Source organism: Heliangelus exortis, chromosome 18, assembly GCF_036169615.1.
Source record: "Heliangelus exortis chromosome 18, bHelExo1.hap1, whole genome shotgun sequence".
Classification (NCBI taxonomy): domain Eukaryota; kingdom Metazoa; phylum Chordata; class Aves; order Apodiformes; family Trochilidae; genus Heliangelus; species Heliangelus exortis.
In genome coordinates this window covers 10,067,778-10,094,853 of record NC_092439.1, presented here as the reverse complement: position 1 = coordinate 10,094,853, position 27,076 = coordinate 10,067,778, and the positions used below count along the sequence as shown (strand labels likewise).

Sequence of the window (27,076 nt, the reverse complement as noted above, 5' to 3'; positions counted from 1 at the left end):
AGGAAAATGCAGGACCAGCCTGTTTGCTTCAGCACTGCTGCCAGTTTGATTTCTGTGGTATTTCAACAGGTCACGACAATATTCCAGATCACATTTATTTGGGTAGTAAGGTCATTTGTCATATCCTGAACAGTCAAGAGAAGGGAGGTTTTGTGCTTTCTCAATGCTCAGACCCAACCTTTTCCCCATGTGATGATGGTTGCTCTGTGGTGCAGCTTGTAATGAAGACCTGAAATATTACTGCTCCAGCATTGAATTATAATCCAGAAGCCCACCCCCCCCCTGCTCTCCCCAGATTAACACACCCACTTTGAGGTACCCCCATACCTGCAGTGGTCAGAGTTAATCTCTTGAAACAGGGAGCAGACATGGGTTGTTTCAGATGTGACTGGATGTGCCCATGCACAATCACATGGTGATGTACCTTGCAGCTCTAGTAGCAGAGCAAATGGCACAAAAGACATTTTTCTTTCTGACTGAATTCCTGCAGAAGCTTATGAGTGCCCTGGCTTCCCCATTAAAGCTGTTTTTAAAAAAAAAAAAAAAATCAAGTTTGAAGTAATATTGTCAGCAGTGCAAGCTGTGGGGTCAGATGGCAGAAGCAGAGCTGGGAGACTTGCAGAGGAGAGCACACAGCTCAGCAGGATCTGTAGATGCAGTCACAGGCAAAGGCTTCACTGTCAGAGCCATCAGTATTTGGTTTGAATTAGTGTCCCAGGAGTTGAGAAACTCCTGAGAGAAAGAGCTGGGAGGTGTTTCCATTCAGGGAGCTTGTTAACCATGTGCAGGGTGAGACTTCTAGCAGCTAAATCTGCCACCCAGACTATTTTTCTGAGGGCTCTCAAGCTGTTGTTACCTACAGTGGGGAAATTGCACTAATTTTTATTCCCCAGCACCTCTTATCCAATGGTATGTGTGGAGGTGTCTCCTGATCCAGGTACAAGCAAGTTGTCAAACACTGGTTTACAAAATGATGCTCTGTTTGTTTATGCAGCTTGGATGTGGGGGCTTTTTTTGGTATGTTACCCATGTGAAGGGTCTGTATTTCCCAAGAAATTTGTCAGGGTCAGCCAAAATTTTTTAAAACCCATCTACTCAGTAAGCTAGGATAGTTTTCCCTTTGAACAACAGGATAAGGGAAATGAGGCTGCTGGGACAAGACCACTGACCAGCCTGGGTGTGCAGCTGCATTTCTCCCTGTCAGCACCAGCTGCAGTGGTTGATGTTCTGCTCAGTGCTCTGATCCAGGATGGGAGACAAGAAGACCAAGGTGCTAGTGAACTATGTTTCAGGCGAGGCAGATGGAGATGAGAGCCCATGCTCCAGCAGCTCCTTGCTCTCAGTCATGTGCCTTGAAGCCCTTGCTTCTGACAGAGACTTCCCTGGGATGCAGGGCTTTGTTAGGGTGATTTTCAGCTGCTCTGGTAGGGAAGATGTTGGCTTGAGTAATCCAATAGTCAGGTAAATGTTTCATTTACAATATTACATCTGCTCAGGAGCACAACACTGAGCAGATGCAAGTAGGTGAAGGAGATTGGGCTGTGACTCACTCTGCTTTCCAGGTGGTTTGTTTTGTCCACGTCACTCAATGTGGGATTTTGTTTTGTTTTGGAGGGTGTTTTTTACAGGTTGTTTTCTTTTTGAGGGGGTGGGGGTTTGTGAAGTGGTTCAGTTTGAACTACTGTCACACCATCCTCCCTCTATTGAGATTATCAGGAATGATCAGAAAACACTGAACGAGCAAGTAATGTCTGACTCCCACCTGAGTGCAGGCATGGGCACCTGGGAGCAGAGCAAGCCCCAAGCACCCCTTGGAGGTGAGAAAAACCTTTGGGACTAACCCACGGTTCGCAGCCCAGGTTCTGACATGGGCCACTGCTGCTCCTCAACAGAGAAACGTGGGCAGGAGCCCCAAATCGTGGCTCGGCTCTGGGCCCTGCACCCAGACCTGTGCTCAGCGTTACACCCAGCCTGGACGGGTGTCCTGATGCTGTCCCTGCTGCGGGGCACACCGGGGCTGTCCCTGGGCAAAACCGGTGACCGAAAAGGGGTCGCGAACACTTCTACTGTACTCCGAGTGACCCCTGGAGAGAAACCCGTGCACTGACCTGTCAGGCAAAGGGCTGCAGGGGGAGGTGAGGCAGGAGGAGCGGTGGGGCCGTGTCCCCGGGCCCGGCTCCGAGCGTTGCCCCCGCGGGCAGGGGGTGCGGGCATCACTGCCGGCCTCGGCCCTCACGTCGGAGAGACCCAGGGTGGGCGACGGCTGATGTCAGAGCGATGGGCCCGTATCTGTGGCAACCAGGATAAATAAATAAATAAATAAGAAAAATAAAAAATTAAATAGAGCGCATCCGCTGGAGCAGGAGCCGTGCAAGCCGCTGCTGCTGGAGCAACGGCTTCGCTTGAATATCTCTTAAGCAGCTTAGCCCCCCTTGCTCCAGTTTATTACCTGAGCGCCTCTGAGGCTGCCAGGCAGCTGGGAGCATCCTGCCGCCCGTCCCTCGGCAGGGACCCCGGGAGCCTCCCCCCTCCCTTCACCCCTCCTCCCCGGCGCGGGCAGTGGTTCGCTCCGCGCATCCAGAGCTCGATGCGAAGCCGCCGCTCGGTGGTGAATTTCGGCCCCGCCGCGCAAGGCCGGAGGCGGCCGCGCAGGTCCCGGCGGTGGAACGGATTGCAGGCGGGTGTGTGAGTGCCCAGCCTGGAGCCTGCGGGAGGGCAGCGATGCTGGAAGTGCCGTAGCCGAGCCGGAGATGGATGGTGTCGGCAGCAACAAGACCATGTCTTACAGTAGATGGAGTTACAACAGGTATCGTCTCTCTTGTTTTGATCTGTTCTGGGGCGTTTTGGTTGTTTTTTTGGTTTTTCGTTTTTTCCCCTCTTGTTTCCCTCCTGATATTATAAATGTTTATATAAACTGAGATGGAGAGCCCTCTCCAGGAAAGCACAAAGCTTTAGGGATGCTGCTTTTATAGTCTGAAAGACACTTGGAGCACCCTGGTTTCTCAGCGGGAGTTGCTGTTGTGTAGCAGGGGTTTGTCTGGGGGTAGCTTAGCCCTGATGTGGCAGGACCTGGGAGTGTCCCCAGCCCCAGCAGCACAACACAGGATTCCCGGGCTCTATCCTCTGAGCTGGGCGACTGAGACGCCGTCATTACCTGAGCAGTCGCCTAGGCTTCCAAAAGGTGCTCTCTGGTAACTACTGTGGAAAGCTGGCACACAGACGTTTTCTACAAATACAAACTAAAGCCAGGGAAAGGAAGGCACCGGGGAGCCAGGATGTGGCTTAAGAGTGATATTTTTAAGCAAAAGCAGCGAGGAACCCTGTGTACAGTTCAGGTACCACACAGCTGAGGGGGCTGAGTTAGGTGTCTGACTGAGACAGCTGAAATATTCACACCGTGTTCCATAGCAAGATGCAACTGTGTGTGGTTTTCCTCTTCTGGGGAATAGAAAATTATTGTCGTGTTAGTTTTGCTTTTATGTGATTCACAGTTGTGAGTGACGGGTTCTTTGAACCCGCATTTAAAAAAAAAAAAAAAGGTACAAACTTCATGCTTTTTTTTTTCTTTATACTTTTTGTCTGGGTAAATGTTACACCTGGAAAGGAGCCAGATACTAAGCAGTATTAGCATCTCACTGAATCACTACTGCAAGCCACCACAATATTCTGAAGAAATAACATTTGTGAGTGTTTTCCTGTGCTTAAACACATACTCAGTGTTGCTCATGTTCCCTGAGTGTGTGGGTTTAAATGGTTTATATGTGCATCTAGAGAGTGACACTAATTTTCGCTACATTCATACTGCCTCAGGAGAAAATATATACAGATGCATAGAGTGGTGGCGATTTAAGAATGTCTTATTTTAAAAAAAAGAAAAAGTTTATAGGTTTATCTCTGTGCAAAGCTGAGTTATACAACAACCTGGGTTGTTTGGTGTTTTTTTTTCCCTATACTCCCACACACAGAAGATGGTTTCTGTCTGGTGCCATGGCCTCAGAAGCAGCAATATTGAGACTGTAGTGCCCAGGTCTGTCCCATGAAGTCCAAGTTTCCAGAAGTTTTGATATCCTAACCCTAAACAACCATAAAACCCGTACGATGATTCTACCCCTGTAGAAAAATTCTAGTAGGAGCTTTGCTGGTCAAGTTAATCAACGTAATTTGTTCCTTCCTCAAGGGACATTTGTATCCTTGGGCAAGAAATGCTGCTGCTTGTAAAGCAGGGTTGATGGCACTTACCTTATTTACAAGAGTGCTGTGAGAGTAAAGGGTTGTGCTTGGGTCCTCCTCACCAAAAGCTCACAGCTGCTCTTGGGGCGCTGCTCTGTGCAGTGTTCAGGGCCAGGATTCCTCCAGCATTCCTGGCAGCAGAGACAGTCTGACTGATAGTTTGGGTTGAATAGAAGCATATTATTTAATATTGTCTCTGTTACTCGTTACCTCATGACCTGCAGGGGTCACTGTGCTTTTTTTGCTTATCCCCCTCTGCCCTTTCCCTGGAGGCAGGTGGGGTTTAGGGAGATACCTGTCTGCATGGGGGAGTTGGGCAGCACTGTGAGAAGCTGATGGCTACTCCTCCAGATGCACACCTAGGGTTCTCCTCTTGGTGTTGGCTCCATGAATCAGCATTGCAGTCATAGAGAGACAGGGCCAATGGAGCAGTATCTATAATTTTTAAAAATGCTCATCATCAATTAAATCAGATTAAGAGAATTAAACAGAGGTTTTGTCCTCTGGACTCTGTAAAATGATAATAATGGTGGAAACTAGTGGAAAAGAGGGGAGTTGCCATGTCCCTTGTAAATGACCAAGCAGGTGCCTTGCAGATGACAGTACTTGTGTGCAGCACACAGGGTTTTTTTATAGTGGGTTCTTCTGGCATTTGTTGCAGCTCAGCACTGGGCCCTGCCATTGTGGTCTTTCTTTAGACTTGCTGTGCAGGATTTTTCTACAGGAAATCCACTGCTTGTTGCTGCAAGTAGTTTCTGCAATGAAGAGCAAGTCCAAACACTGACTGTGAAACTTGAGGTCAGTGAGCTTCATGCAATCAGAAGAATCTGTTCAACAAAGTTCACCTCAGCTGCTCTCCTAACTAGAGGGAAGCTTTTATTTTTTCCCCCACTAGACCAGAGTTCATGTGAAAAAGAAACAGGGAAAATATGAAAAGGATCTTAATGATCACATGTGGCATTCCCATGTCTGACTTGTTGGCCTTTTTGAAAAGTCAGCCTGAATGTGGCTGAAAGCAGTGGATAAGCATCAATTTGAATAAAAGTGGGGCTATGTTGAAGATCCTATTAACACTCAGGACTTCTGGAGTCAACTGGCAAATTCCTAGAGTAAGATGTTGTTGCTCTTTCACCCCCTGCCCTCAGTGATTTGCTGTTTTCTGGGCAGTTACTTCTCATTTCTATTTGGTTTCCTTTCCTCCTGAGCAATGTGCTACCCCCTCACCATGCCTATGGCCCCAGGGTGTGCAGAAATAAAACTTCCAGAGCAGAGCCAAAGCTGCCCTTTCTCAGGTTGTTGGTTCTTTCTCTGAAAACATCCAGCATCAGGAGCGAAATGGGCTGCAGAAAACAGGGGTATTTAGAATTTCTCCTCATGCTGAAGCTCTCTGGGAACAGAAGTGCCAAGTGGAGGTTTTACATATCACTTCCTGTCATACCCTGCTGGAAATGGAAGCCCAGTGAGAAGTGTCATTAATGACAGGAAGATAGAAATAGAGAATAGGTTTTCACTGGTAGGAGCATCTCATTCTTATAGAGAGAAGCCATGCAAATCCTTCACAGCATTTCCAGCAGCTAGAGACTAGATGAACAAAAAATTAGCTCCCAACACCCTCTAAATTTGATCAAAATGGTGCTCATGAAGGCTTGAGGGGGCACTGACACCAGGGAGGTAGTTAAGTTAAGCTCTGAGAAGGCACAATTTAGGAAAGACTGCAGAATTTGAGTCAGTCCATGAAAATACAGATCAGTAAATATACAGGCAAATACTGCAGGCTGGGTATCTGCATTATGTGTTTGGAAAAATTGTGGAAGGCAGCAGCAGACTGCAGGATTTCTCAAGGGTTTTCAGGTGTCAGTGGACTATGCATGGTTCTTATGAGGAGGGTCAGAATGGAACAGTTAGTCCTGAATGATTTTCAGCAGGAATGGGTAACCTGCAGATTATACCTATGCATCAACAAAGACATTAGCATTGCTTTTTAAAAAGAAAAAAACAAACCAACAAACCACAACAAAATGCCAGCTGTGGAGGCATTAAAAGCTGCAGTTGCTGCTCTGCTTCCTTGTGTTTCTTCCTGAACCAATATGTTCACAGTCTTTCTTCCCTACCCTCTTTGCTTCATTTCCATAGTTATTTTCCATTTTTTCCTGGAGTGTTTGAGTGCAGCCATACCAGACTCATGGATTACCACATGTGAGTAATGTAGGTTTTATCCTCTGGCACTTGGAAGTACAGTCTGGGGAACTTACTCCCAGGATGTGTCCACTGTTGGAGACAGCTGCAGACTGATTCTGTTGATCTGTCTCCTTGGTCTATTCTGGATAGCAGCGTTGTTTGTGGCTTCTTTTGAAGCTTCTATTTCTGTTTTGCCTTTTTAATTTTATGTTGAAAAGCTGTGACTGCGTATTCAGGTCATGGTGTGAGGGAGTTTTGATCTTAGATCTTGTTTTTGAAGGTTTTTAACACCTCCACCTTGATCTTTAATGGGACGTGCTGTCATCAATGAGTAAATAGGGCTTGTCTTCCCAACTTCACTCTAAAAGGCTTTATTAGGCAAACTGTAATTTCTTCTTCCCTCTCTTCTTTGAAGTAGCAGCTGAAGAACATCCTGAAGCATGTAGACTTCTCACCTTCCCAAGTTTGCTGCAGTGAGAGCTCTTTGACTGTAGTGAAATCAGCTTCTCTCTCAGTGGGAAGCAGAGCCCTGGGGATGTGGGCTCTGAACCCCTGCTGACAGGGATCACTAAACATGCTTTTAAGAGAACCACCTTTGTTGAAGGTGGTTGAGGAGGGGCTCCCTTATCCACCATCACACTTCTCTGCCACCTTGTGTCCTTAGGTGTCTCCTCCTGGAGTAGTCTTTGGAGGGCTCACTACTCACACAGGAAAACATCCCAGTTCCCTGGCTAGCCCCGAGTGTCCCAGGCCAGCAAATAATGGAGGTTTATACCTATAGAGTTTTGTTTATTCTTTGTGTCTCTGAAAAATAAGTACATCATGAGGCTTTGAAATGTCCAGACTGAGTTCTAGCAGAAGTCACCTGTGTTTGTAAAGAGGGATATTAATTCTTGAGTGAGGTCAAGGACAGGGGGAAAACTTTGGTATGAAACCAGAGATGCTCTCAGATTAATGCAGGCCTTTGAAGTGTAAAATGACAACAAATTAGATAAAAATCAATTTCAAAAGTTGTTTGGTTTGTTTTGTTTTAAATTGCAACACATCTGCCACATTCCTACATGGATAGTCAGCCACGTAAGTTACCTTGCATTAGGAAAAAAAAATAATTCTTGTTTTTATAAACTTGCTGTGATATGTGTTTGATTGCTTCTATCCTACTGGTGCTATGTGACATCATGTTAATCTTATTCTGCCACTCTGTGACCCTGTGACAAACACCCAATTACTTGCTGTTCAGCTAAATGTGTCAATTCAAATTCCTGCACCAATTCCTGAAGATGCTTGGTAATAGTCTTCCAGTAATACTCAGATGCTGTTAGTTCAGAGAGAGCTCCCTTGTGTTCTGGGAAGTCCAGTTTGTATTTAAATCTCACTGTCTCATGCACCACCAGCAGCAGCCTCCTTCCTGCTGTGTGATTTTGTTGTCTGTGAACACGAAGGATGGAACAGTTCCTTGTAGTCCCTGCAGGCACTGATGGTATTGATATTAATGCTGAACTATTGATCTGCTCCTGTTTATTTGTGCAGCATACCTAGGTTCACTCCTGCCTTCACAGCTTCCTAGCAATCCTTCGGATGTTTCCTCAAGTTAAATTTTTCCAGCTTAAAATCCTATTCAAAAATCCTGTTCCAACACCTCCTGCTGGGGCCCATCAAGTCCCAAAGCCAGTTCCTTACCACTTACTGTGGCATTTCCATGCATGTTCCTGCAGGTTGTTTTCCAGAGCTCTAACCTAAACTCCTACTGAAATCCAGGGAATTTGTCTGACAGTTTGAAGGTGCTCCAGGAGAGCTGAGGGAGCTCTGGTTCTCTGCGAGTCTGAGACTGTGTAAGGAAGGCAGCCAGAAGGATTTAACAAGAGGAATTAATCAGACAGTTGTTCCAGGAGAGACTGTCTCCACACAGATCGTTTTGCCTTTCTGTAGGATGCTCCATTTCCTAAATAATAAAACAATGTTTCTATTTTATTCCTCTCTTGATTATTTTTCTTTCACCTGGTACTATTAAAGTGCAACCTCACAGATTTTCTCAATCTGAAGTTGCTGGTTAAAGTTGATTTCTCACTACATCATATTTTTTAACATCTTTGGTGGAACAAGTTAAGTTTTTTAAATATAATTTGGCTAGCTTTAGGAAGAAGTAATGAAACTCGGGCTTCATAACTGCATCTAATAGTTCTGAACCAGTTCTCAGTATGAAGTTATCATCTTTATTATGGAACCTTCAGACCTAAACAGACTTTTTTGTTGGAAAGGTGCAGATAAATTTGAAGGAGGAAATAAGGAAAGAGGCCAGTAGGGAAACTGGTAGGTGTTCATTCTTAAACAGCTTCTGCTCTCACCAAAGAGCAGGTGAGTTGATTTTTGTGTTTATGCAAATCATGGTTGGCTACCAAGAATGACATGTGTGGTCAGTGGATTTAGCTGGTTTTAATTAGATGAATCTAAATGAATCTCAGAAGTGCTAACTTGTGCAGTGCAGCTCTCTGAAGATAAAGCTGTCTAAATAATTAATAGTAAACACTGAGAGGGACCTGGGAAGCAATGGGACTGGAGCTGGGCTCCAACATACTCTGTGAAGAGAAGCTTTTAAAGTATTTGAAGTAACTCTCCCTCTGTGCCATACCGTGCTTGAAACAGGCCTAAAATCCAGACACTGATAGACAAATGTTGTCTTCTTTTGGAAACTGTGGTTTTGCCCTGGATGCTGGAGGCAGCAGTGCTTTGCTTCCCCGGTATGTTCTGTGCTGTGCACACACACACTGCCACCTTCTTTCAGTATTTTATCACCCATACTACCACCCAAAATTTCACTTCTTTCAACCTGAGAATGCACCATATAAATATATTTTTCTCTCTGGCATGCTTTATCTTGCTTTTCTCCTTCCTAGTGATTCCTCGACTGTCTTTGATTAGTGGGGATTTTGAAATTCTGTGTGGGCCACTCACGCAAGAAGTGTAGAAGCCAGTCTGGGCTATGAACCCAGGTTGAGGCTAAAGCCCACTTAAGTCCCTCCTTACAACCCTTCTGTTCTTCTGCTAATCACAGTAAGAGGATTAGCTTGAGGAGCATGGGCTGTTGAATACTACAGTCGAAGATGTTCATATCAGACTCAGGGCTATTTGCTTTCATACTTTTGCAAAAGCAAAATGATTCCCGAAGCAATGGGTGAACTGAGATCTGAGGTAATTTACTGGTGGTTGCAATGCATGTATATATATATATATATATATATATATATATATAAAGAAAAGGATCTTTAGACTGAAAAATAACAACTGGCCTAAAGTAAAATGGGGAGATTTAATGTTCCAGACTTGTTAAAAGCCAGAGCTTTTGTTACCACCGTTCACATGTATTTGGAAAGAGTTCCTTCACACAGATGGAAAGAAAGAGGATGCTTGCTTTCTCTTGTGAAAAATCACAAGCAACCAAATAATATTACATTGCCCTTGTTGCTGTCTCAGTTATACCTTCTGAGGTGTGCTCCTCTCATCAGTTCCTGGGGCTGGAAGGCTGCTCTTTGCAAGGAGCTGAGGCTCAGCCACAGCTATTTCTGTTCATAAATTTTGGAGCTTCTAGAGCTGAGCTTCAATCTGACTACAGGGATTATTTAAAATATAATCTTAAATATAGTATAATTACAAGCAAATATTCTGCCTTTTGCTTGGGAGGCTGAGAAGGAAGACAGTGATATTTTTCTGAAATTTACTGTGTTCCCTGGGCATCAACTCCTGCCTGCAGATAAGGCAAACATTGGCCTTGCTGCATGCAGCCATTCTTGTGCTCCTGAGCAAGGGAAACCAAAATTTGGCTACCAGGCATCTCCCTAGGCAGGCTGGGACTGCAGGCATCCTGGATGAACATGTCCATGCCTGTGCAGGGAAGTAAAGGTGAAATGTGGTGACCAAACTCTTCTGTTCACTGTTGTGTTCTTATCATGTGTTATGAGCATTTGACTCATTCACTGGAAAACCTGTATAGATTCATAAGTTGTTCTAAAATGTAATTAGGGCAAAATGTCTGCAAAAGCAGAAACATTTGTTTTTCTTATCCACTGAAGAGGCTTTTCTGTTGTCTTGATTGTGCTGTAGATTTGGTAACAGAATCCACTGAGATGCTGAATTAAGAACCAAGCCTAAGGATGCTGTGGGAGACAACCTGTCCCTGTCTCAGTACACAAAATTCAGTTGTTTAGGTAAATTCTCATCTTTGATTAACAGTTATGGGTGTTCTACTGTGTTTTCTCTGCTCGTCCCGTGTCAAATATTCCAGTCAAGCCTGGGGGAGATGTGCTGTGGAAGCAGCCTCTGGATCATGGGTAGTGGTTAATACCAAGTGCTGTTCTTGCTGTGATAATCCTGATTTTCTGAGGAAGTTATGTATTTACCTTTGACTCAGCTTGATTTTTTGGGCATTGGTGATTATATTTCTGCTAAAAAAAATATCTCTTTGTTTTCACTTTGCCCTCATTAAATTGTGGAATTGTCTGCATGATTGGAAATACGTCCCTAAGCCCCTTCCTGTGAATCTTATGAATCTTCCCAAGAACAGCACTGCAAAGAGCAGTAGTTTGCATCTTATCAATAACCTTCCTGGCTGATTGTTCGGTCCAGGCTCTGCCACAAAGAGCAGCTGCTGGTATTTTTGTGCTTTTATTATTCCTATGTACTGAGCAACAGCAAAGTGCTTGTGCCTCCAGTCACAGCATGAGGCTCTGAGAGCATTTGCAGGTCTCTGGCTTCCTCACCATGATTTCTCTTTTTCTGCAGCTCTAACATCCGAGTTGCTTTTTGATGTAATCTCAGTCGTGGAGCAGCTGAACACAAATTCTGAATTCTATAACAGTGAATGTAATAATGTATGGCAGTGTCGAAAATACACTGAATCATGGGTTTTTTTTTTTACTAAGTTTCTCTGTACCACTTTTGTGTAGGTAGTTGGAAAGTCAAGGTAGGTGACTTTGATAAGAATAGGCAAGGAAAGAGGGAGTGATAAAAAAGCTAATTTAGCAGAGAACAATACCAGAGCCCTTTAATGAGTCTTTTCTGAAGTATCTAAGATTCAGGCTTTTAATATGGCTAAGAAATTATGCAAAAAGTTTTCTAATGTTAGATTCTGTCCACATGTACCATCAAATTTTTCCATGCATAAGTTACAACTTATGCACAGTTATAACTTACATACTGTCAAGTTTTTCTGTGCATAAGTTAGAGCAGATCTTGGAGTTTTAAATGGGGACAAACAGGACAAATGAAAAACCCTTCTCTATGCAATGAAAAGTGACAAAGTGGGACTGTTTTTAAATGTTTGTCAGACTAACCTAAAATTTACCTTCACCTGAATGTGATGCCCAAGGGTGGCCTTGCTGCCTGACTCTGCCAGGAAAAGTGAGAAGAGCCAGGGTGCCAGGGGAACAGCCTCCTGTAGAGAAACTCATCTGTTTAAATTTGAGTTCAGCTTTTAGTTACAGTCTTGTGGGCTGACATTTAACCAAAGCTTTGTGCTTTCCATCCTGACCCCAGCCAGGCTTATGAGTCCTCTATCTATGGATTTAAAAAGAAAAATAATCTCATAATACAAGATGCAGAACATTGCTGAGGAAACAAGAAAAGATTAGGAATGGGAAGATTAGGAAACTGATTTGTTTTCTCCCCTCCCTCCCTTCCTTTATATTCTTTTTTTTTCTTACTACTTTCCTGTCTTTTCTTTCCACCTTAACTGCAGTTACACACCTGGTGTTGGACCATCAGAAAAAAAGTTGGGTGTTATTTTTTGTGCACTTTAGCAGTGGCTGGAGATCCTCATAGCTATTCACTGGGTTTAGCTCTTGCCTGAGCTGTCACATGGAGGATTCAATTGCCATCTGAACCATATCTGTGCTGTCTTGCTCGTGTATTATCTGACAGCTGGCCAGCACAATCTGAGATGTTATGCTGAGATATTACTCATGTTCTGAAACAACATTACCTTGTTCTTGTGCAGCAAGCACAGCTTTCCAGTGGTGAAAGCCTTGCATGGGCAGTGGTGCTGCCAGGCATTGCTGTAGAAGGGGAAATTTACATCAAAATTGACCTTTTCTTGTGGTCTTCTTGTTTGGTTATGCTTTTTTTTATTATTATTATTATTAAATTAGAAATGCTTCTTAATTATTTGGTAACAAAAAGTAGTAATTTTATTCTGCTAATGAAAAACAAAAAATATGGAGTAAGACTCCTTTCTTTAAAAGGGCAAATCTAACTAATTTAATTTCAGAAATAAGCCCCAGATCATAAGGGTAGAGATGTTGTATTGCAGTTTGTAGAGCCACAGTCCCTCTCTGCCTTGGCCTGTGTAATAGGAGGAAGGGGTGTGAGGTCCCAGTGCCAGCAGCCCAGCTCTGCAGGCAGCAATAACTGGAAATGTTCAGTGGGACCTCAGGGAGTGCCAAGAGCTGCTCCAAGTTAGCACCATGAAGAACCTACACAGCACAAAATGCTGGATGGCACAGGAGGGAGGATCCCTGGGTGTTTCTCTGAAATACCCAGGGCTGGGCACTGTTGGAAATGGCAAATTGGCATGTCTTATTTTTTAAGTTTAATCTGAAATAATGTAATTTTGCAGTGGTGAGTAACTGAGAGCATGCTACTCCTGACATGGGATTGTGCTGATGGGCTGCACAAACTCCCCAGGAAAGCCTTTTGGTGGACATGCCTCCTAGGTCTTGGGACCATGCTGACCTCACTCCTTGGTACCTTCTTAAATTGTGTGTGCTGTTGCCCTAGGAGAAGCTTTTTTTTCAATGAATGCTTTTGTAGAGAAGGAGGGTACAATGCACACTGGGACTCTCTCTTTGCAATACTTTTCTCTGAATAGTTCCTCTGTTGCCAGGGCTCATGGTCTCTGTCAATAAAGATGGGTTTAGACTCAGACTAAAGATGAAATATCAGCTGTAAGGTGTGCAGAAGATGAGTTTGTCTATCTTTTTGTTATTGGTTTGTTTTGTTTCTTTTAACCATGCCATCTAAAATAGATCACAAGCAGGAAAAGGCACTGTCAAATAGTGACTGCCCTGTGATGGCAGGTACCAGAGTAGATGCTGCTAGCAAAGCCATCTCCAAAGACCTGGTTCCAAAAGCTGGAGCAGGCTCTGTTCATTCCAAATTTCCTCCCGTGCTTATGTGTAGAGCTGCACACTTTCTGCTCTTGTCCTTTGCTTTGAACTCTGGGTGGGAATGCTGACTGTGTCCCCAGTGCTTCTTTCAAATGAAATGCAAAGGAAAGATCACGACCTCCTGTAGGAAATTGGGTGGGGAGAGGTGCTGATGGCATTCACCTATCTTTCTTTCCCCCCCACTCTTAAAATACCTGTTCCCAAAGAGCATAGGAAACGGGGGATCCTCCTCCAAAAAATTCACCCAAATCCTACTTCTGTATTCAGCTCTTGCAAGCTCTGGTAGCTTCCCTTCCTCAAACCCTGCATCTACATTCTCTTTTCCCCCCTCTACCAACCAATATCTCTCACACTCAGCTGCCTCGCTAGGTGTTGCAAGACATAATTCTTTCACATATCTTGATTACATCTATTTTGAAGGTCTATTTAATTGAACAAATACACCTAATTCCTACCTCCTGACTGAAGGCATCCATCAGAAAACATTACTCTCCCCTGAAAATTACATCTTGTCCCCTGGAATTCACATCATGAAAAATATGGTCTGTGTCTTCAGCAGCCCCATGGGGACAGGCACAGCCTTCAGCACATTCCATGGGGATCTGAAACAGCAGAATTGCCTGGAATGTTAGGAAATACATCCACAGAAGATGGACTCTCCTTTACTCTCCAGCTATTGTGAAGCTTTGGGGAAGCCAGACCTGGGCAGTTTTCCTGCATATTTCCCCTGTTTTATAATCAAGCTGTTTGGTTGCCAAGAATAAGTGTTACCAAGAAGTGTTACTCCAGAGTGCTCAGGCACAGAGCATTGAGTGCCTGTGGCAAAAAATAGCTTTATGTAGATTGCCTGAGTTACTGAGGGGAAGCTGAATTCCCTGAGGCTCTTGTAGGAGGAGGAAAAAAAGGCTTTTTTGTCCAACTATGTCATACTCATGCAGTCATGCCAAAGCATGATGGAGTGCTGCTCCTGCTTTTCAAAGGCCTCTAAATTAATTGTTTTTCTTCTGATTACAAGATATCTGGAATATAGAGTGATTAATGATATAGCAGACTTTCCTCTCTGCATGCAGGTCAAGCCTTCGTGAGCTTCATGAGGAGGCTGCTAGCACAGGGCTGGGATTTCTTCCTGAAACCTAGCAGATCCAGAAACTTTATTCTATTTCTTTTTTTTTTTTCCACCCTCTGTGCATTTTTTCCCTTAATAGAAACTGTCATCTGTAATTGAGACTATCACATTTAAAGTGAGGATAGTGCAGAAGTGAATGTAATTTAACTAATTCTGAGCCTGCTCATCCCCCTTGTATCTCGACAAAAAGACATTTTTAGCAGCTTTATCCCATGCTTTGTAGCCAGCAAAGTTTTGCTGGAAAAATGAGGAAAAACTTCCATTCCCTCTTGTGTCTGCATATCCCTTAGCTGGTGCTACAGGGCATCAGAAACATTTCCTAGAGCCTCATTGTGCTAAATCCAGTGTACACACCTTGGCTGGGTTTGTCTAACAGCAGAAAATACAAGTAGAGACTGATTTTCATGAGCGCTGGGTGAAAGTAAACATGGCCAGGGAACATGAGTAAATACTTGGTGTGATCCTGCACAGGAACAGGCCCAGGATCTGAATCTGCCTCCTGATTTCTGAATATCTCCAGAGTGGGGTTTCCAGCTGGATGAATTAAACCAGGAGGCAGAGGAAGGATGGTGGAAAGCAGGTTACTTCCTTCAGCCTGGGCTATGTCTCTTGTTAGAGGTGTTGTCCTCATTTGGAACACTGTTTCTAGCACAAACTTTGTGTTTTTTCAAAAGGTTACTGCACAGTGTGGTGTTTGCATCCTGTGAATTGGACCTGTGGGCTTTGGATAAGCAGTTTAATACATCTGTTGCTGTATTAAACAGCAACTGAGTAAGATCTGGCTGACTTTGGTTCTGGAAAACTCCAGGCATTGCCTATACCATGTACAGTAGCATAGGACAGATAAAGTACCTGAAGCAACATTTTTTCATGGGTTTATTACTACCCTAATAGTTGTGAGACAACAGGTTTTTCTTTATAAGCCCCCCAGAGGGTGCAGATTTTACAAAGGACTATTCCCTTGGTGAAGGCTTCAGTACATTACAGATTTCAAAGAAGCAGCTTTGCTAACTCCACTCCTGCATTGGCTGCATAAAATTGATTTGCTACTAAGTCAGCAGGAAGAGGTTGAGGATAACTCACATTCATCTGGAAATACCTTGTAAAATTTAAATGCAAAAGGCAGAAATCTTAGGGCAAGCAGAAGGCTTTGTCTTCAGAGCTTAAAGACATTTAAAAATGTGCTTGGTTTTGCTGTCACAAAACAACTGAGATACTTCTGAAATATTTTTTAAGCTTTTACTTTCTCATACGTTGGATGTGACACAGCTCCTGTTATGAGCAGTTATATTTTGTCATAAATAAATCTCTCAACTCACCGAGACCTGTTTGCTGAATCTACAAGATAATTAATGCCTTGTTTGCTGTTTAAACACCAAACTGATGAGACATTAATTACTTCACTGTGACTAGTCAAGTAATTACTTCATTTGGGAGATTAGTTGCTTATTTTCTCTGACTTGATTTTTCAGAGGAGTTGAATTTAAACCCTGGTCACTTCAAAGGATGCTGTGTACAAACTCCTGAAGGGCTGTACGTAGTCATGTTACATGGATACACAGTATGGGGAGATAGGATTATTTTTCTTTCCTTATGTGGAGTAGCTGTACTTAGATATTTGGTGTGAAGTGCAAAGGATCAATTTTCAGCTTAACAAACAGAATCCCTGGTGGAAGCTTTTTACCTTGCAATGTTTTTGGTGTGGCCTTCCATGTGTGGCAGCTGTCCCTGGTGCATTCAGCACAGCCCAGGTATGGCCAGGGCTGGTTGCTCTGCCAATTCACCTCTGATGAATCAGACCTGTTGTCTAGGCAACTGCCTTCAGCTCTAACTTGAAAAAGGTGAGTTAAGACCAAGTCCTTTCACTGCAAAGGCTCCGAGGATGGGCTCATCATCACACTTGAGGCTTTTATAAACCTTAATCTTTACAGGCATGTGCTGTAAAGATGCAGTCCAAGGACATAACGGGGGGAACATAAGAGGAAATGGCAGCTGGTTGCTGTAGTGCAGAGCTGCTGCCCCTCCACAGTGCAGGGATGGGTCTGACTCCTGGGTACAGGCTCCACATCCCCATGGGAGGATGCAGAAGGTAGAGAGGCCCTCTCTGCAGATGGCTGGCATAGCACTAAATGATGCAAAATGTCAAACAATTTCTCTGCTGAGCAGAGCAACCTCTTATAAGGTCCAGCAGAGGCAGTGCTTGGTAACTTCACAGAGAACAGAGAGTTTAGGAACAGCAGTGCTCTGGATTTTTGATACAGATGCACGCAGCACCCCATGTATGTACAGTGCTTTGTGGTAGATTCCAGTCCTAGTCTTGGGGCTATCCTGGTGTAAGGGAAGGTAAGAAAGGGCACAAATAGATTTCCTTTTTCTTCTGGAAAAAGGCAAAGTAATAATTTCAGGAGTTTGTGTAAGTGATGAAAAATACCCCTTCCCTCTCCTGAATCTCTGGCTATGGGGAGGGTGTCTTGCCTAGAGCTGTGCTCTGTGTGTGGGATTGCAGCTGTGGGGACTGCAGGCAGTTTGTACTGGGGGATTTAGGGATGATGATGTAAAACTGAGGTGCTGGGGCAGAGAAACTGAGTACAGCTAAGGAGTGAAATATAGGAAGGCAGTGACATATAAAAAACCATATCCAGCATCACCTGATAAAGGTTGAAAAATAGATTCCTCCCCGGGGATCTCCATGCAGAGTCCATCTCCAGGGTCCCAGGTGTTCACTTCCTCCCCTTAGAAGCTTGGCTGGAAATAAAGGAAGTGCCATTCTTTAAGAAGATGATTCGGGTATTGAGTGGAATATTGAGTTAAAATCTTTCATGTTTTGTCCCAGTAAGTATGAAATATCTGCATTTATGAGAGCTGCCAAATGTCTGTCCTCTACTTTTGTGATGAAAATCTGTGAGGCCGTGGAGACATTGTAGTATGAGCCTGAAAAGATATGAAAAAAGCTTTAAAAAGATAGTCTTTTCAAATAGAGTATAATAAAAGTGGTTTGGGTTTGGTTTTTTTTTTTTTTTCTAATTGAAATAAATAGCACTTGTCATTGGACAGAATGTGCTGCCAGGAAGTTTTTAGCTGGAGCATTTGCCACTCTTTCCCACACCCTTTAGTTTCATGACATAGTCAAGAGGTAGCTGAAGGTGCCAGTGAGTAAATATCCAGGCAGCTGAGTGATTACAAGATTAGGGCAGAGCTATCTGTAAAGCCCACTGAACTGAAAACCACACTTCTGGTGAGGACTGAGGGAGAGGGAAAAGAAGGAAAAGCCACTCTGGGGTTCAGAAGTGGCACTTTTCTGGTCAGCTGCAGTGAGTCCGTGTCCTGGCACTGGGAAGGGGTCTAAGGGGCTACTCACTTTGTTTGGAATTCTCAGCAAATGCTCTTTATATCAAAAAATCTCCATGTGTGAGGCTACTCAATGCAACAGGTTTGCCCAAATTACAGCTCAAGTAATTAATTGAAGGAGGAATTTTCTTGTCATTCTTTTCCTCTGGTATTTTATGAAAGCATCATATTTATATACAATGATTTCAAAGGATTTGGGGGCTTTGCCAAGGTCTGTTTTCTTCTCTTATTTGGTAAAAGAAATAGAACCCTAGATATGATGAGCTTTTCTCTTTCCTCCTATTTTTAGTGTGTCCTTAAGCCTCAAACTATTTTCTAGTACAAGAGCTAGGCGCCAGCAAGTGAAACCAGTGGGAGACACAATCAAAACAAGGAAAAGGAAGCAGTTTTTTTGCACAGCAGATGACAGACATGTAGCTGCTTGCCAAAGAAAGCTGTGGATGCAAAAGTTTTTAATATGGATTCAGGAAATTTGTCAGAAAATGCCCTGAACTGAAAATACTTGAAGGCTGGAAAAAGAAATTTTTTGTTTGTTTGTTTGATTTCAGGCATGTACTTGCCTTATTCAGGCTTTTCTCTGGGTGCCCACAGATTGCTGCAGACAGCAGACTCAGCTGGGCAGCCTCTTGGTCTGTGCCTGCACCACTCTTCTGCTGCTCCCACTGGATTTCACACTTCACACTGTTGGTGTCTCCACGGCTTTTATGGAAACAGAGTAACACCCCAAAGGTAGCTGCATGTCAGCAGTGGCTGATGTAATCCCTTTGAGATGAAAAGAGCTCTCTAAGTAAATAGAAAGTCATGTTCTGGCCTAGTACTTTTGGTGAGGGTGAAATGATTTACAGACCAACAAATGAGAGCAGCTCAGCAGCTTTCTTGCAGCTATACACACTTCAAGCAAACAAGTGTTCTGCTCTATAGCTCATAAATTTCCCACTCAAACAATAACTGTAACCTGGAATTCTCTGTGTAGACAATCAAAGTTGCCCATTCTCCAGACATAAACAAAGACCTATTGAACCTGTCAAGGTTGGGAAAAAAACCCAACCAGCATGGAAAGAGAGGGATCCTGCAGTGCTTGGTTGATGCATCTCCTTTCTAGCTCCTTGGGGTTTTTTAAGATCCTCTGTGTGGTCCTTCTGTCTCAGCTGATTCTTCCACTGTCAGCAAGTAATGGTGAGGCAGAACTTGAAGTCCCAGAGAAGGAAGGGTAGGCAGGAGGGCTGCTTGCTTTTGTCAGGTGTATCTCTTAAAGGAGAAGTCATAGAGAGGGATCAAATCCTGCCCTCTTCTAAGGAGCAGGTGGGATAATCAGTAGCTAAAAGGCTGAATTATGTGCATTAAAATAGTAAGCAAACAGAGATCTCTTTAAGACAGTGCAGAGGAAGAGTATGAGTGCTGGAAGAGAAAAAGCTAAAAAAAAAAATCCCAAACTTGGCAACATTTCTGGAGACTGAGGCATGGGGAATAGCTCACTTAATCCATCACAGAAGAGCTCTAACAACAGGGGAAAGGGTGGGAACCAAGCCCCCAAACCACAAAAAGGTGAATTGTCTTGCTCTTTGTTTAAATGTCAAGAGGAAATAAATATAATGTTTCCTTATCTCTGCTGCTGAGATTGGAGTTCATCAAAACATTTCTCATGCTTAGTGGGCAGGAAAATGCCAAGCATCATCTAATATTAATAAGTCTGTTATACTAAACTCTTCCTAGCCTAGGATTGGGTGCATTAGTTTCAACACTGCTTTTGTTATTTAATGCTTTAACCCTCATAAGGGCACAAAACCTTAGCTGTGGGATTGGATTCAGTTGCTCACAAAGTCATATGAACACAGACATGTTCTGATGGCTTCATGGGAACACGAGTAAAACATCTGCTTTTACTTCTTTTGTCAGGGTCATGGCACAGCCCTTTTATCAGAGCCCAGCTGGTTAATGAACTACTGAATCTTGGCCCCTATTTTTTTCATTACTTGTCTCTGATACAAAGAAATCTTGGTATAACAATGTGAATATGTTCTTTGGGGCTTGCTACAGCTCTTTGAGGAGAGGTTACTTCCTACAGATGGGCAGTGGTGTGTCATGTTCCTGCAGAATCTCTGCCAGCAATCAGCTCATCTCTCTCCCTCAGGAATAAGAAGAAACAAGAAGCTGTGGGGCCAGTTGGATTATGGCTCAAGAAATCATGCCTTCTTTAGGATGTGAGAGCATTTTTATACTTGTTGTTAGGCTGACTAAATGCAAAAGGCCAATTTTTGGAAGGCTGCCCAGTCATGTAAAGTTGCTAATTTTGTTTTTGTATTCCAACACTAATTTTTCTTTGGTAAGGGTTAACTTGCTGTTTTCAAACAGTACCCATTCTTCAAATGCATGTGATCTGAGTAATTCCCTTGAAAAATACCATAACATTTATCAAATTTATTATATATTAGTGCTGCAATTTGGTGCATTCAGATATGGCTGGGAAGAAACTGAATACCTCCTGCATTATTAGTTGCAATAAGTAATTTATTTCTAGTCCCTTTTCGCCAAAAAAAGAGTAGTAGTTGAAATCCTTCCTTCATAAACACAATGACAAAATATTGACATTAAAACAAACGTTTGTCCTGTTGGGATTTTTATCACAAACATGTTCAGAGGTACTGATTTGATCAGAATAAGCTTCACCAATTGCAATCTTAATCTTAGAATCTAATGTCCTTAATAAATGCAAGTAGTGCTATCTGCATTGCTCCTTAAGGGACCCTATTTCCTCTCTGCAAGAGAAGTAATACTTTTTCAAATTCAGGTATATGGGGTGATAATGTGAGTATGGAGCTTTGTGGGGCACTAAACGTTGTTTTGATTCTTAGCATCCTTGTCTCTGACTTACTTCCCTTTTCTTTTTGGTCTGATTCCTTCCACTTGGTGTTGCTAAATGCCATTCAGATTCTGACCTGTTCTGGGGGGGGGGTCTTCATAATGGTCTAAGCTGTAAGAAGGCAGAAGGTAAGAAACCATACAAATAACTTCTTCTGGCTCACGGTCTTTCTGCATGAAGTCTCTGTGTGAACTGTGGAGTTAACAGGAAGGAGAATGCTTTACCCAACACGTGGGGAACCCACTTTATCCAAAATACATGTGCACATGCACAGGGGAAACCGAGCATACATGTGGGAGGGAAACAAACTTTAACTCTGGTGGAAACAAGAGATGAAATGTTTTTGTAGGCCAATGGGACTTAGAGTGACTGTGTACTTTTTAACTACCACTGAAGGACCTTGGGAGCTCTGATGCCTGGCAATGAATGGAAAGGTGTGATACATAAAAGTTAATGATAAAAGGGGAGCAGGTGTTTTTCCTCTCTTGGTAATTCATAATGAATGTTTTCAAGGCTGGAGAAAGTAGGGGTTTTGTTTGTTTGGTTGGGTTTTTTTCTCTTTCTAACTTGGGGAATTTTAGAGCACAGTAAACACTGGGTTTTCCATTCCAGTGAGCAAGTTGTCCTGGGCTCTCAAGCTGTAGTTTTTAGCCCATTAGGTTGAATCCTGCTGAAGTGATGGATGCAGCAGCCACCACAGAGTGTTGGCAGTCTGGTGTCTCTCCATGCTTAATTAGGCAGTGAAATCAGCTTTAAAGGCAGCAGTTGCCTTGACAGAAACCTTGAGAGAGGTTACTTGTCACGTGTGGGGTTTTTTGTGCTGTAAATGTCTGGCTCCCAGGGGATGACAGCTGGCTGGAGCCTGAAGCAAAGGAGGTGGAAGAAAGAGTGAGCAATCAGCTAAGAGGTGTGGGAAATGCCTCCCAGTGAAGAGCAAATAGGATTTGGTTCTGTTGGCACAAGCCTATGAAATGTAGGGCAGCGTTTCAAGAGCACGTAGGAGTTGGGCAACCTGAACTCTGGCCTTGCTTGCTGAGTGCCTGTCTTTCCTCAAAATGCAAAGGAGCTACGAGGTAGCACTGTAATTACATAAGGTGACAGTGATTTTAAATATTCTCAGTGCAGGTCCTTGGTCAGACACCAACTGCTGGTGGTGGCTGTGTGACATGGGGCATGGATTCAAATCATGCATCAGGCTCTATCTCATGCCCCCCTACTTGACTGGTTTCCAGGACAGACTGGGCTGCCCAGTGAATATCAGCTGTGATGACAAGAAGTTATGGTAACACTTTGCTCTCATAATTTATTTAATGAATAATCTGTTTTCCTTCATATCCGATAATTTTTGCAACTCTGTGTGTTCTAGGTTTGTGTTTTTGTTCTGTGAGTCATTTTCGGTATAAAAAATAAAGGTGTAGGGATAAAACTGCAAAAACTGGGATTGGCCTTCAGATTATGAACACTTCAGAAAGCTCTCAATAACATGGGAAATAACATGTTGGAAATAACATGACTTTCTCTTGTATGGTGCAAGACTTGATGATGGCATTTAAGACCCTTAAGAGCGTTTAACAGAGGGGGATGGAGAAATTTTAGAGGGGCTTCTACACCTTCTTGGGCTCAAAGATAAAAAAATTCCGCTTGATAGGAGGGCAAGGATTCAGCACCACCTGGCAGCCGAGCTTCTGAAAAGGGAGAAATATCGCCACCTTGAGGCTTCTCTTCTGCATGGTAACCAAGATGAAGGAATTCTAGAAATACTCGGCTACAGCTAAATAAGAGTAAATTATCTTTAAGTTCTGCTAGAAAAGATCTGATGAAAAATTAAGTTATTGCAGTAGATAAAACTTGTTTTTTCCATTGGTTCGCCCCTTTCATCTAAAGAAAAAAAAATTGGTCAATAGCATTTGTCAGGCTGTCAGAATCCTCTTAAGTAAGTGTTCTTTTGTTAAATAAGAAGGGAAAAAGTCCCTTGAGATTTAAAAAGAAATCTTAATTTTAAGACAGCCTGACTACCGCTTGTACTTTCATCTAAAACTTGTATTAATTTTTACAGGTATAACACCACAGTCAAGTTTTTAGTAACTGTAAATGTTTTGTATGTTTTGACTGTCCGAGTTGAAAATGCTAACTATGTAAATTCTACCATGTCAAGAGCCATATACAAAAATATTTTTATGATTCTACTTTTTAATCTCCCTGGCACTGATCTTTTATGTATGTAGGGATTGTTTGAGGGACTGTTTGTAGGGACTGCTGGGATTGTAGGGATTGCTGAGGTCTAAACTGAAGGGACAGAGGAATGTAATCTGAAAGGTATTCCTATTTCTAATTTTTAAGGTTATTGAATTTGAATGGTCTAGGTCACCTAGGTGGAAAAAATGAAAACAAATGTTGAATTTTCACCCTTAAAATTTCAGCATGTGGGGTTGAAGTCCAACAAATTTTCACAATACTTCAAAGGCAGGCCTGTAGTGCTTACTTCCAGACCAAAAGAAAGATCATTTGGGAGCAATATTCTAACTCCTTTTTACATTCTTGACCTGGTCACTGGCTTTCTGAATAACTCTGAACCTGTTGCTGAGTGCATGTGTTGCAGGTTTTTTGCCCATAAAAGAGATTACTCTCTGTCTGAAATGCATGAATACTCTGAAGTCCTCAGATAATGCTGGCTACTGTCAGAAAATTGCTTTTCTGTGTGGATTCTAATGGCAGTGTGCAGATTGTTCAGCTGGGGGAGGCAGAGTGTGTTTGTGTTGCTCAGTGCTGGTTCTCTGTGAGGCTCCAGTGCACATCTCCGGACGTGGGCTCAGTGCTGGCTGCACAGCCCTGGAGAACTCCTCTGCTCTGCTGCTCAGGGCTCCTCTTGCATACATCATGGTAGCATCATACTTAGAGATTAATTCAGTAGTTCTGCAGTTGTGGTAATGTTGAATAGTTTGTACTATGCTTACAGGTTTTTTAAGGGCTAAACTACAAAAATAGCATCTTGGCTTTGAGATAGAGTGTATGGAAATATACTGTATATATGTATCTGTGGAAATACAGAAACTGTAGTGGATTTTTCTATGGAACAGCTTTTCTCCTTCCCTCTGTTCCACATTCCTCAGAACATGACATATTAAATGCAGTGATTTATGATGAGTGTATTAATTCAATATCCCATTTAATGCCTCCATTTCTGTTTGTTTGTTTTTTTGTTTGTTTGTTTTAATTTTATATATATATATATGGCAAAGATAGTGCTCAAAATACAAGCTTCAGGAATCCTGATTTCTAAAGGTTTAGGGTTGCTTCAGGTCAGGATATAGGTCTGACTAGTCCTCTAATTTTTCTGACAGCAGCCAGTAAAAGATGCAAAGGGAACAGTGTGAGCAGCAGCCAAGAATATTTCAGCACCCATTTTTCTGCTGTGATTACCAAGTCTAACATTAAAGGGCACTGTGGACATATCCATGTATTTATCTATATTCACATACACCAGGCTTTGTTGTTGGGTTAAAGAAACGACTCAGCCCTGCCAAGAATAAACTTCCTGGCATGCCATTCAAAGAAAAACACTTCTTACAGCACTGAGTGGCAGGTACATGTGAAAATCCATCTTCCAAAGGAGCACTGCTTGCTGGGCTGTGGCACTGAGTAGCTCTGGGGTGCACTGGAAGTTGCCCATGGTGGAGCTCTCATTATTTTGAAGTTTACGATAGAAACAGAATGGAGCTGCTCCTGAGAGCTGTGTCTTTTGAGCTTGTCAGTCACCCCAGATCTGATGAAGACACTGTGACTATTTGTCTTGGGAGATACACAGCTAAGAGCCACACCTGTGTTCATGGGACTCAGTTTTCCTGAGCATTTTGCTACCTAAGCTGCTTGTCTCTTGGTCTGAGAATCCTGTTTCTGACTTTTGGTAGACCAGGTAGTGCTAAGCTCTGCCTTTTTATTTGAAAAGATTTCTAAAATTGAGTAATTTTCATTCTGATAGAAGATACATGGAAATACAGCTTGCTTTCAAAGTGAGAAACTGGCCTCATGAGAGCATCAGCTGTGCATCAAAGGTAGAAGGAGAGGAAGAGAGCTGACTGTTCAGTGCCACTAGTTTTGCTTTTTTTCTTTTTCTTGCCAAATTAGAGATCAAAGTACAGGCCTGATTGTGCACTTGAGGGAAAAGCATTCAGCTAACTTCTACCTAATTATATTACAGCTCGTTATTGAATTAAGACATAATTGTTGATTTCATTAGAGTTAATTGTTGCAATTTTAATGTCACTATCAAAGTGAAGTATCCTAGCTGTAAGAAGCAGCACATCATCTTCTATTGTGTAATGGCCCATGTGTTACTGCGTGCCCAAAATGAAGACTTGGCTGTCTTCCTGAAAAACAGATTTGATTTTAACAACAAACAGTTGGGTTTGGCACAGCAATTAGGAGGTGATACTCCGAGTCCCTATAGGCAGGAGGTCAGAAGGGCTCTCCAGGGCTAACATGTCTGATTGTGGTCAAGCTTACATACCTGTGGTTCATTTTTTACTGCATCTTCAAGCGTAGCCACTTCACTGCACTAATGTGGGGGAAGCAGCTCCCAGATCTATTAATGGATATTGAATTGCCTGGGTTTTGTGTTCCCAAAGGATGCACTGAGGCCACTTTGCTTTGGGATAGTACCTCATGTGAACAGGATGCAGACTCTTACACCAAAAGCTGTCTCTGGCTCATTTTGTAGAGTATGCAGTGGTTTGCTTCTTTCATTCCAGCATGGAGGTGTGAATGGTTAAAAAAGCCTCAACATAGTAAAAATTAATGCATGGGAAATATAGGCATGTCTTTATACAATCTTATATTTTTTACCATTGTTGACTTTCTGTAACACACAATAATCTAGATGCTATTTTTGTCAGGAGTCTAATGTACTGCATCAGCTTGTCTCCTGCATGAGGGGAAAAGCTGCTAAATATGATTTAGAAGGTACTTGGAATTGAATAGCAAAGCTGCTCTTATGAAAGGCTGTGCTCAGACAGTCAGTTAAGACTAAAGTTAATTCTTTTACCTCAATAAACACCAGGATTTGCTTTTCCAGTGTCTTTTAGTGTCCATTTCCTTCTCAACTAGGCAAAGAGACAATGGAGAGCAGCTGGAAAATCCTTTCCTGAACTGTATCAGCAGATGCTACTGGAAGATGTCACTGTTTGGTGACTGATCTTTGGTGGGGGTTTTTTTGTTTGAGTTCTTTCGTTTGTTTTTGTTTTTTTTCCTTCCTATTTTCATTGTTTAGTGCTTTGGGCACTTATCGTTAAGGTGTTTTGACTTCAAAGAGGTCCTCATAAGAGTTGCCAGTGTGCAAAGCTTCTGTGCGAGGCAGGAGAGTGCGCTGCACGTTTGCATCCTGTAAGGGAGGAGCTCGCAGGCTTTAACGCCACCAAACCACGGAGTTCTGCTGCGACGCAATTCCTCTCCCTCGAAATTTCAGTTTTGAACTCAGTTTTTAGGGGCCCGTGGCACCGAAGCAGCGCTCGCTGCTGCGCAGAACACCTGCGCTGACATCTGTGCCGCGGGAGGGCTCCGGGGCTCTCCGGGCTGGGAGGCAGCTCCGCGGGGCTCGCTTCCAGCGGTCGCCGGGGCTCGTTCCCCGCGGTCCCGGCAGGATTGAGGCCAGCACCAACCTCCGCGGCCCGGATGCCCCCGAGTGGGAGCGGGCGGCACCCACCCAAAGCCGCGCCTCTCCGGGAAGGCCGCGCTGTTGCCATGGAAACGGGAGCTGCAGCCCCGCTGGGCCGTACGGGCCGGGGCCGCCTCCTCCGGGCCCGGAGACCCCCGAGGCGAGGGGCTGGCAGCGCCCTTCACCGCTGATAAAACACGAACCGAATTTGCCGGTTCCTTCATCCGCCCAGCCTAGCCAGGAGGAAGAGGGGAGAACAGACACTGGCGAACAGAGGGGTTGTGCCCTGGGCCCTGGTGGGTTCTCTCGGAAGGTGACATCTCAGTGCTAAGCAAAGTCGTTGCCTCTTGGAGAGCTGGGAAGATCTGTAAGTGCCTTCCAGATCAAGAAACAGCAGTGGATTAACAAATTACCTCTGTAACTGGCAGCAATTGTCATCATCCCAGCCAGCCCTGACCTAACTGGCTGCACGTTTTGCAGCACCTATTTGCATCCTGCAGTTTCCTTCACTCGAGGGGTCTTTCGTT

At 43.4% G+C, this 27,076-nt stretch overlaps 1 protein-coding gene across 6 annotated transcripts in view; it reads left to right on the top strand.

Annotated features, from left to right (window-relative positions):
• The first annotated feature begins 2,572 nt into the window (after nt 1-2,572).
• The window catches only part of TUB (TUB bipartite transcription factor), a 120,001-nt gene continuing 95,497 nt past the window's right edge, over nt 2,573-27,076 (top strand). For 5 of the 6 annotated variants that reach the window (XM_071762483.1, XM_071762484.1, XM_071762482.1 and 2 more), the window contains exon 1: nt 2,615-2,806. In XM_071762483.1, coding sequence (XP_071618584.1) covers nt 2,751-2,806 — 56 coding nt within the window. In that variant the 5' untranslated portion in view covers nt 2,615-2,750. Of the gene's footprint in view, nt 2,807-27,076 lie in introns of all 6 variants that reach the window. The other variant, XM_071762487.1, reaches the window with a different exon arrangement.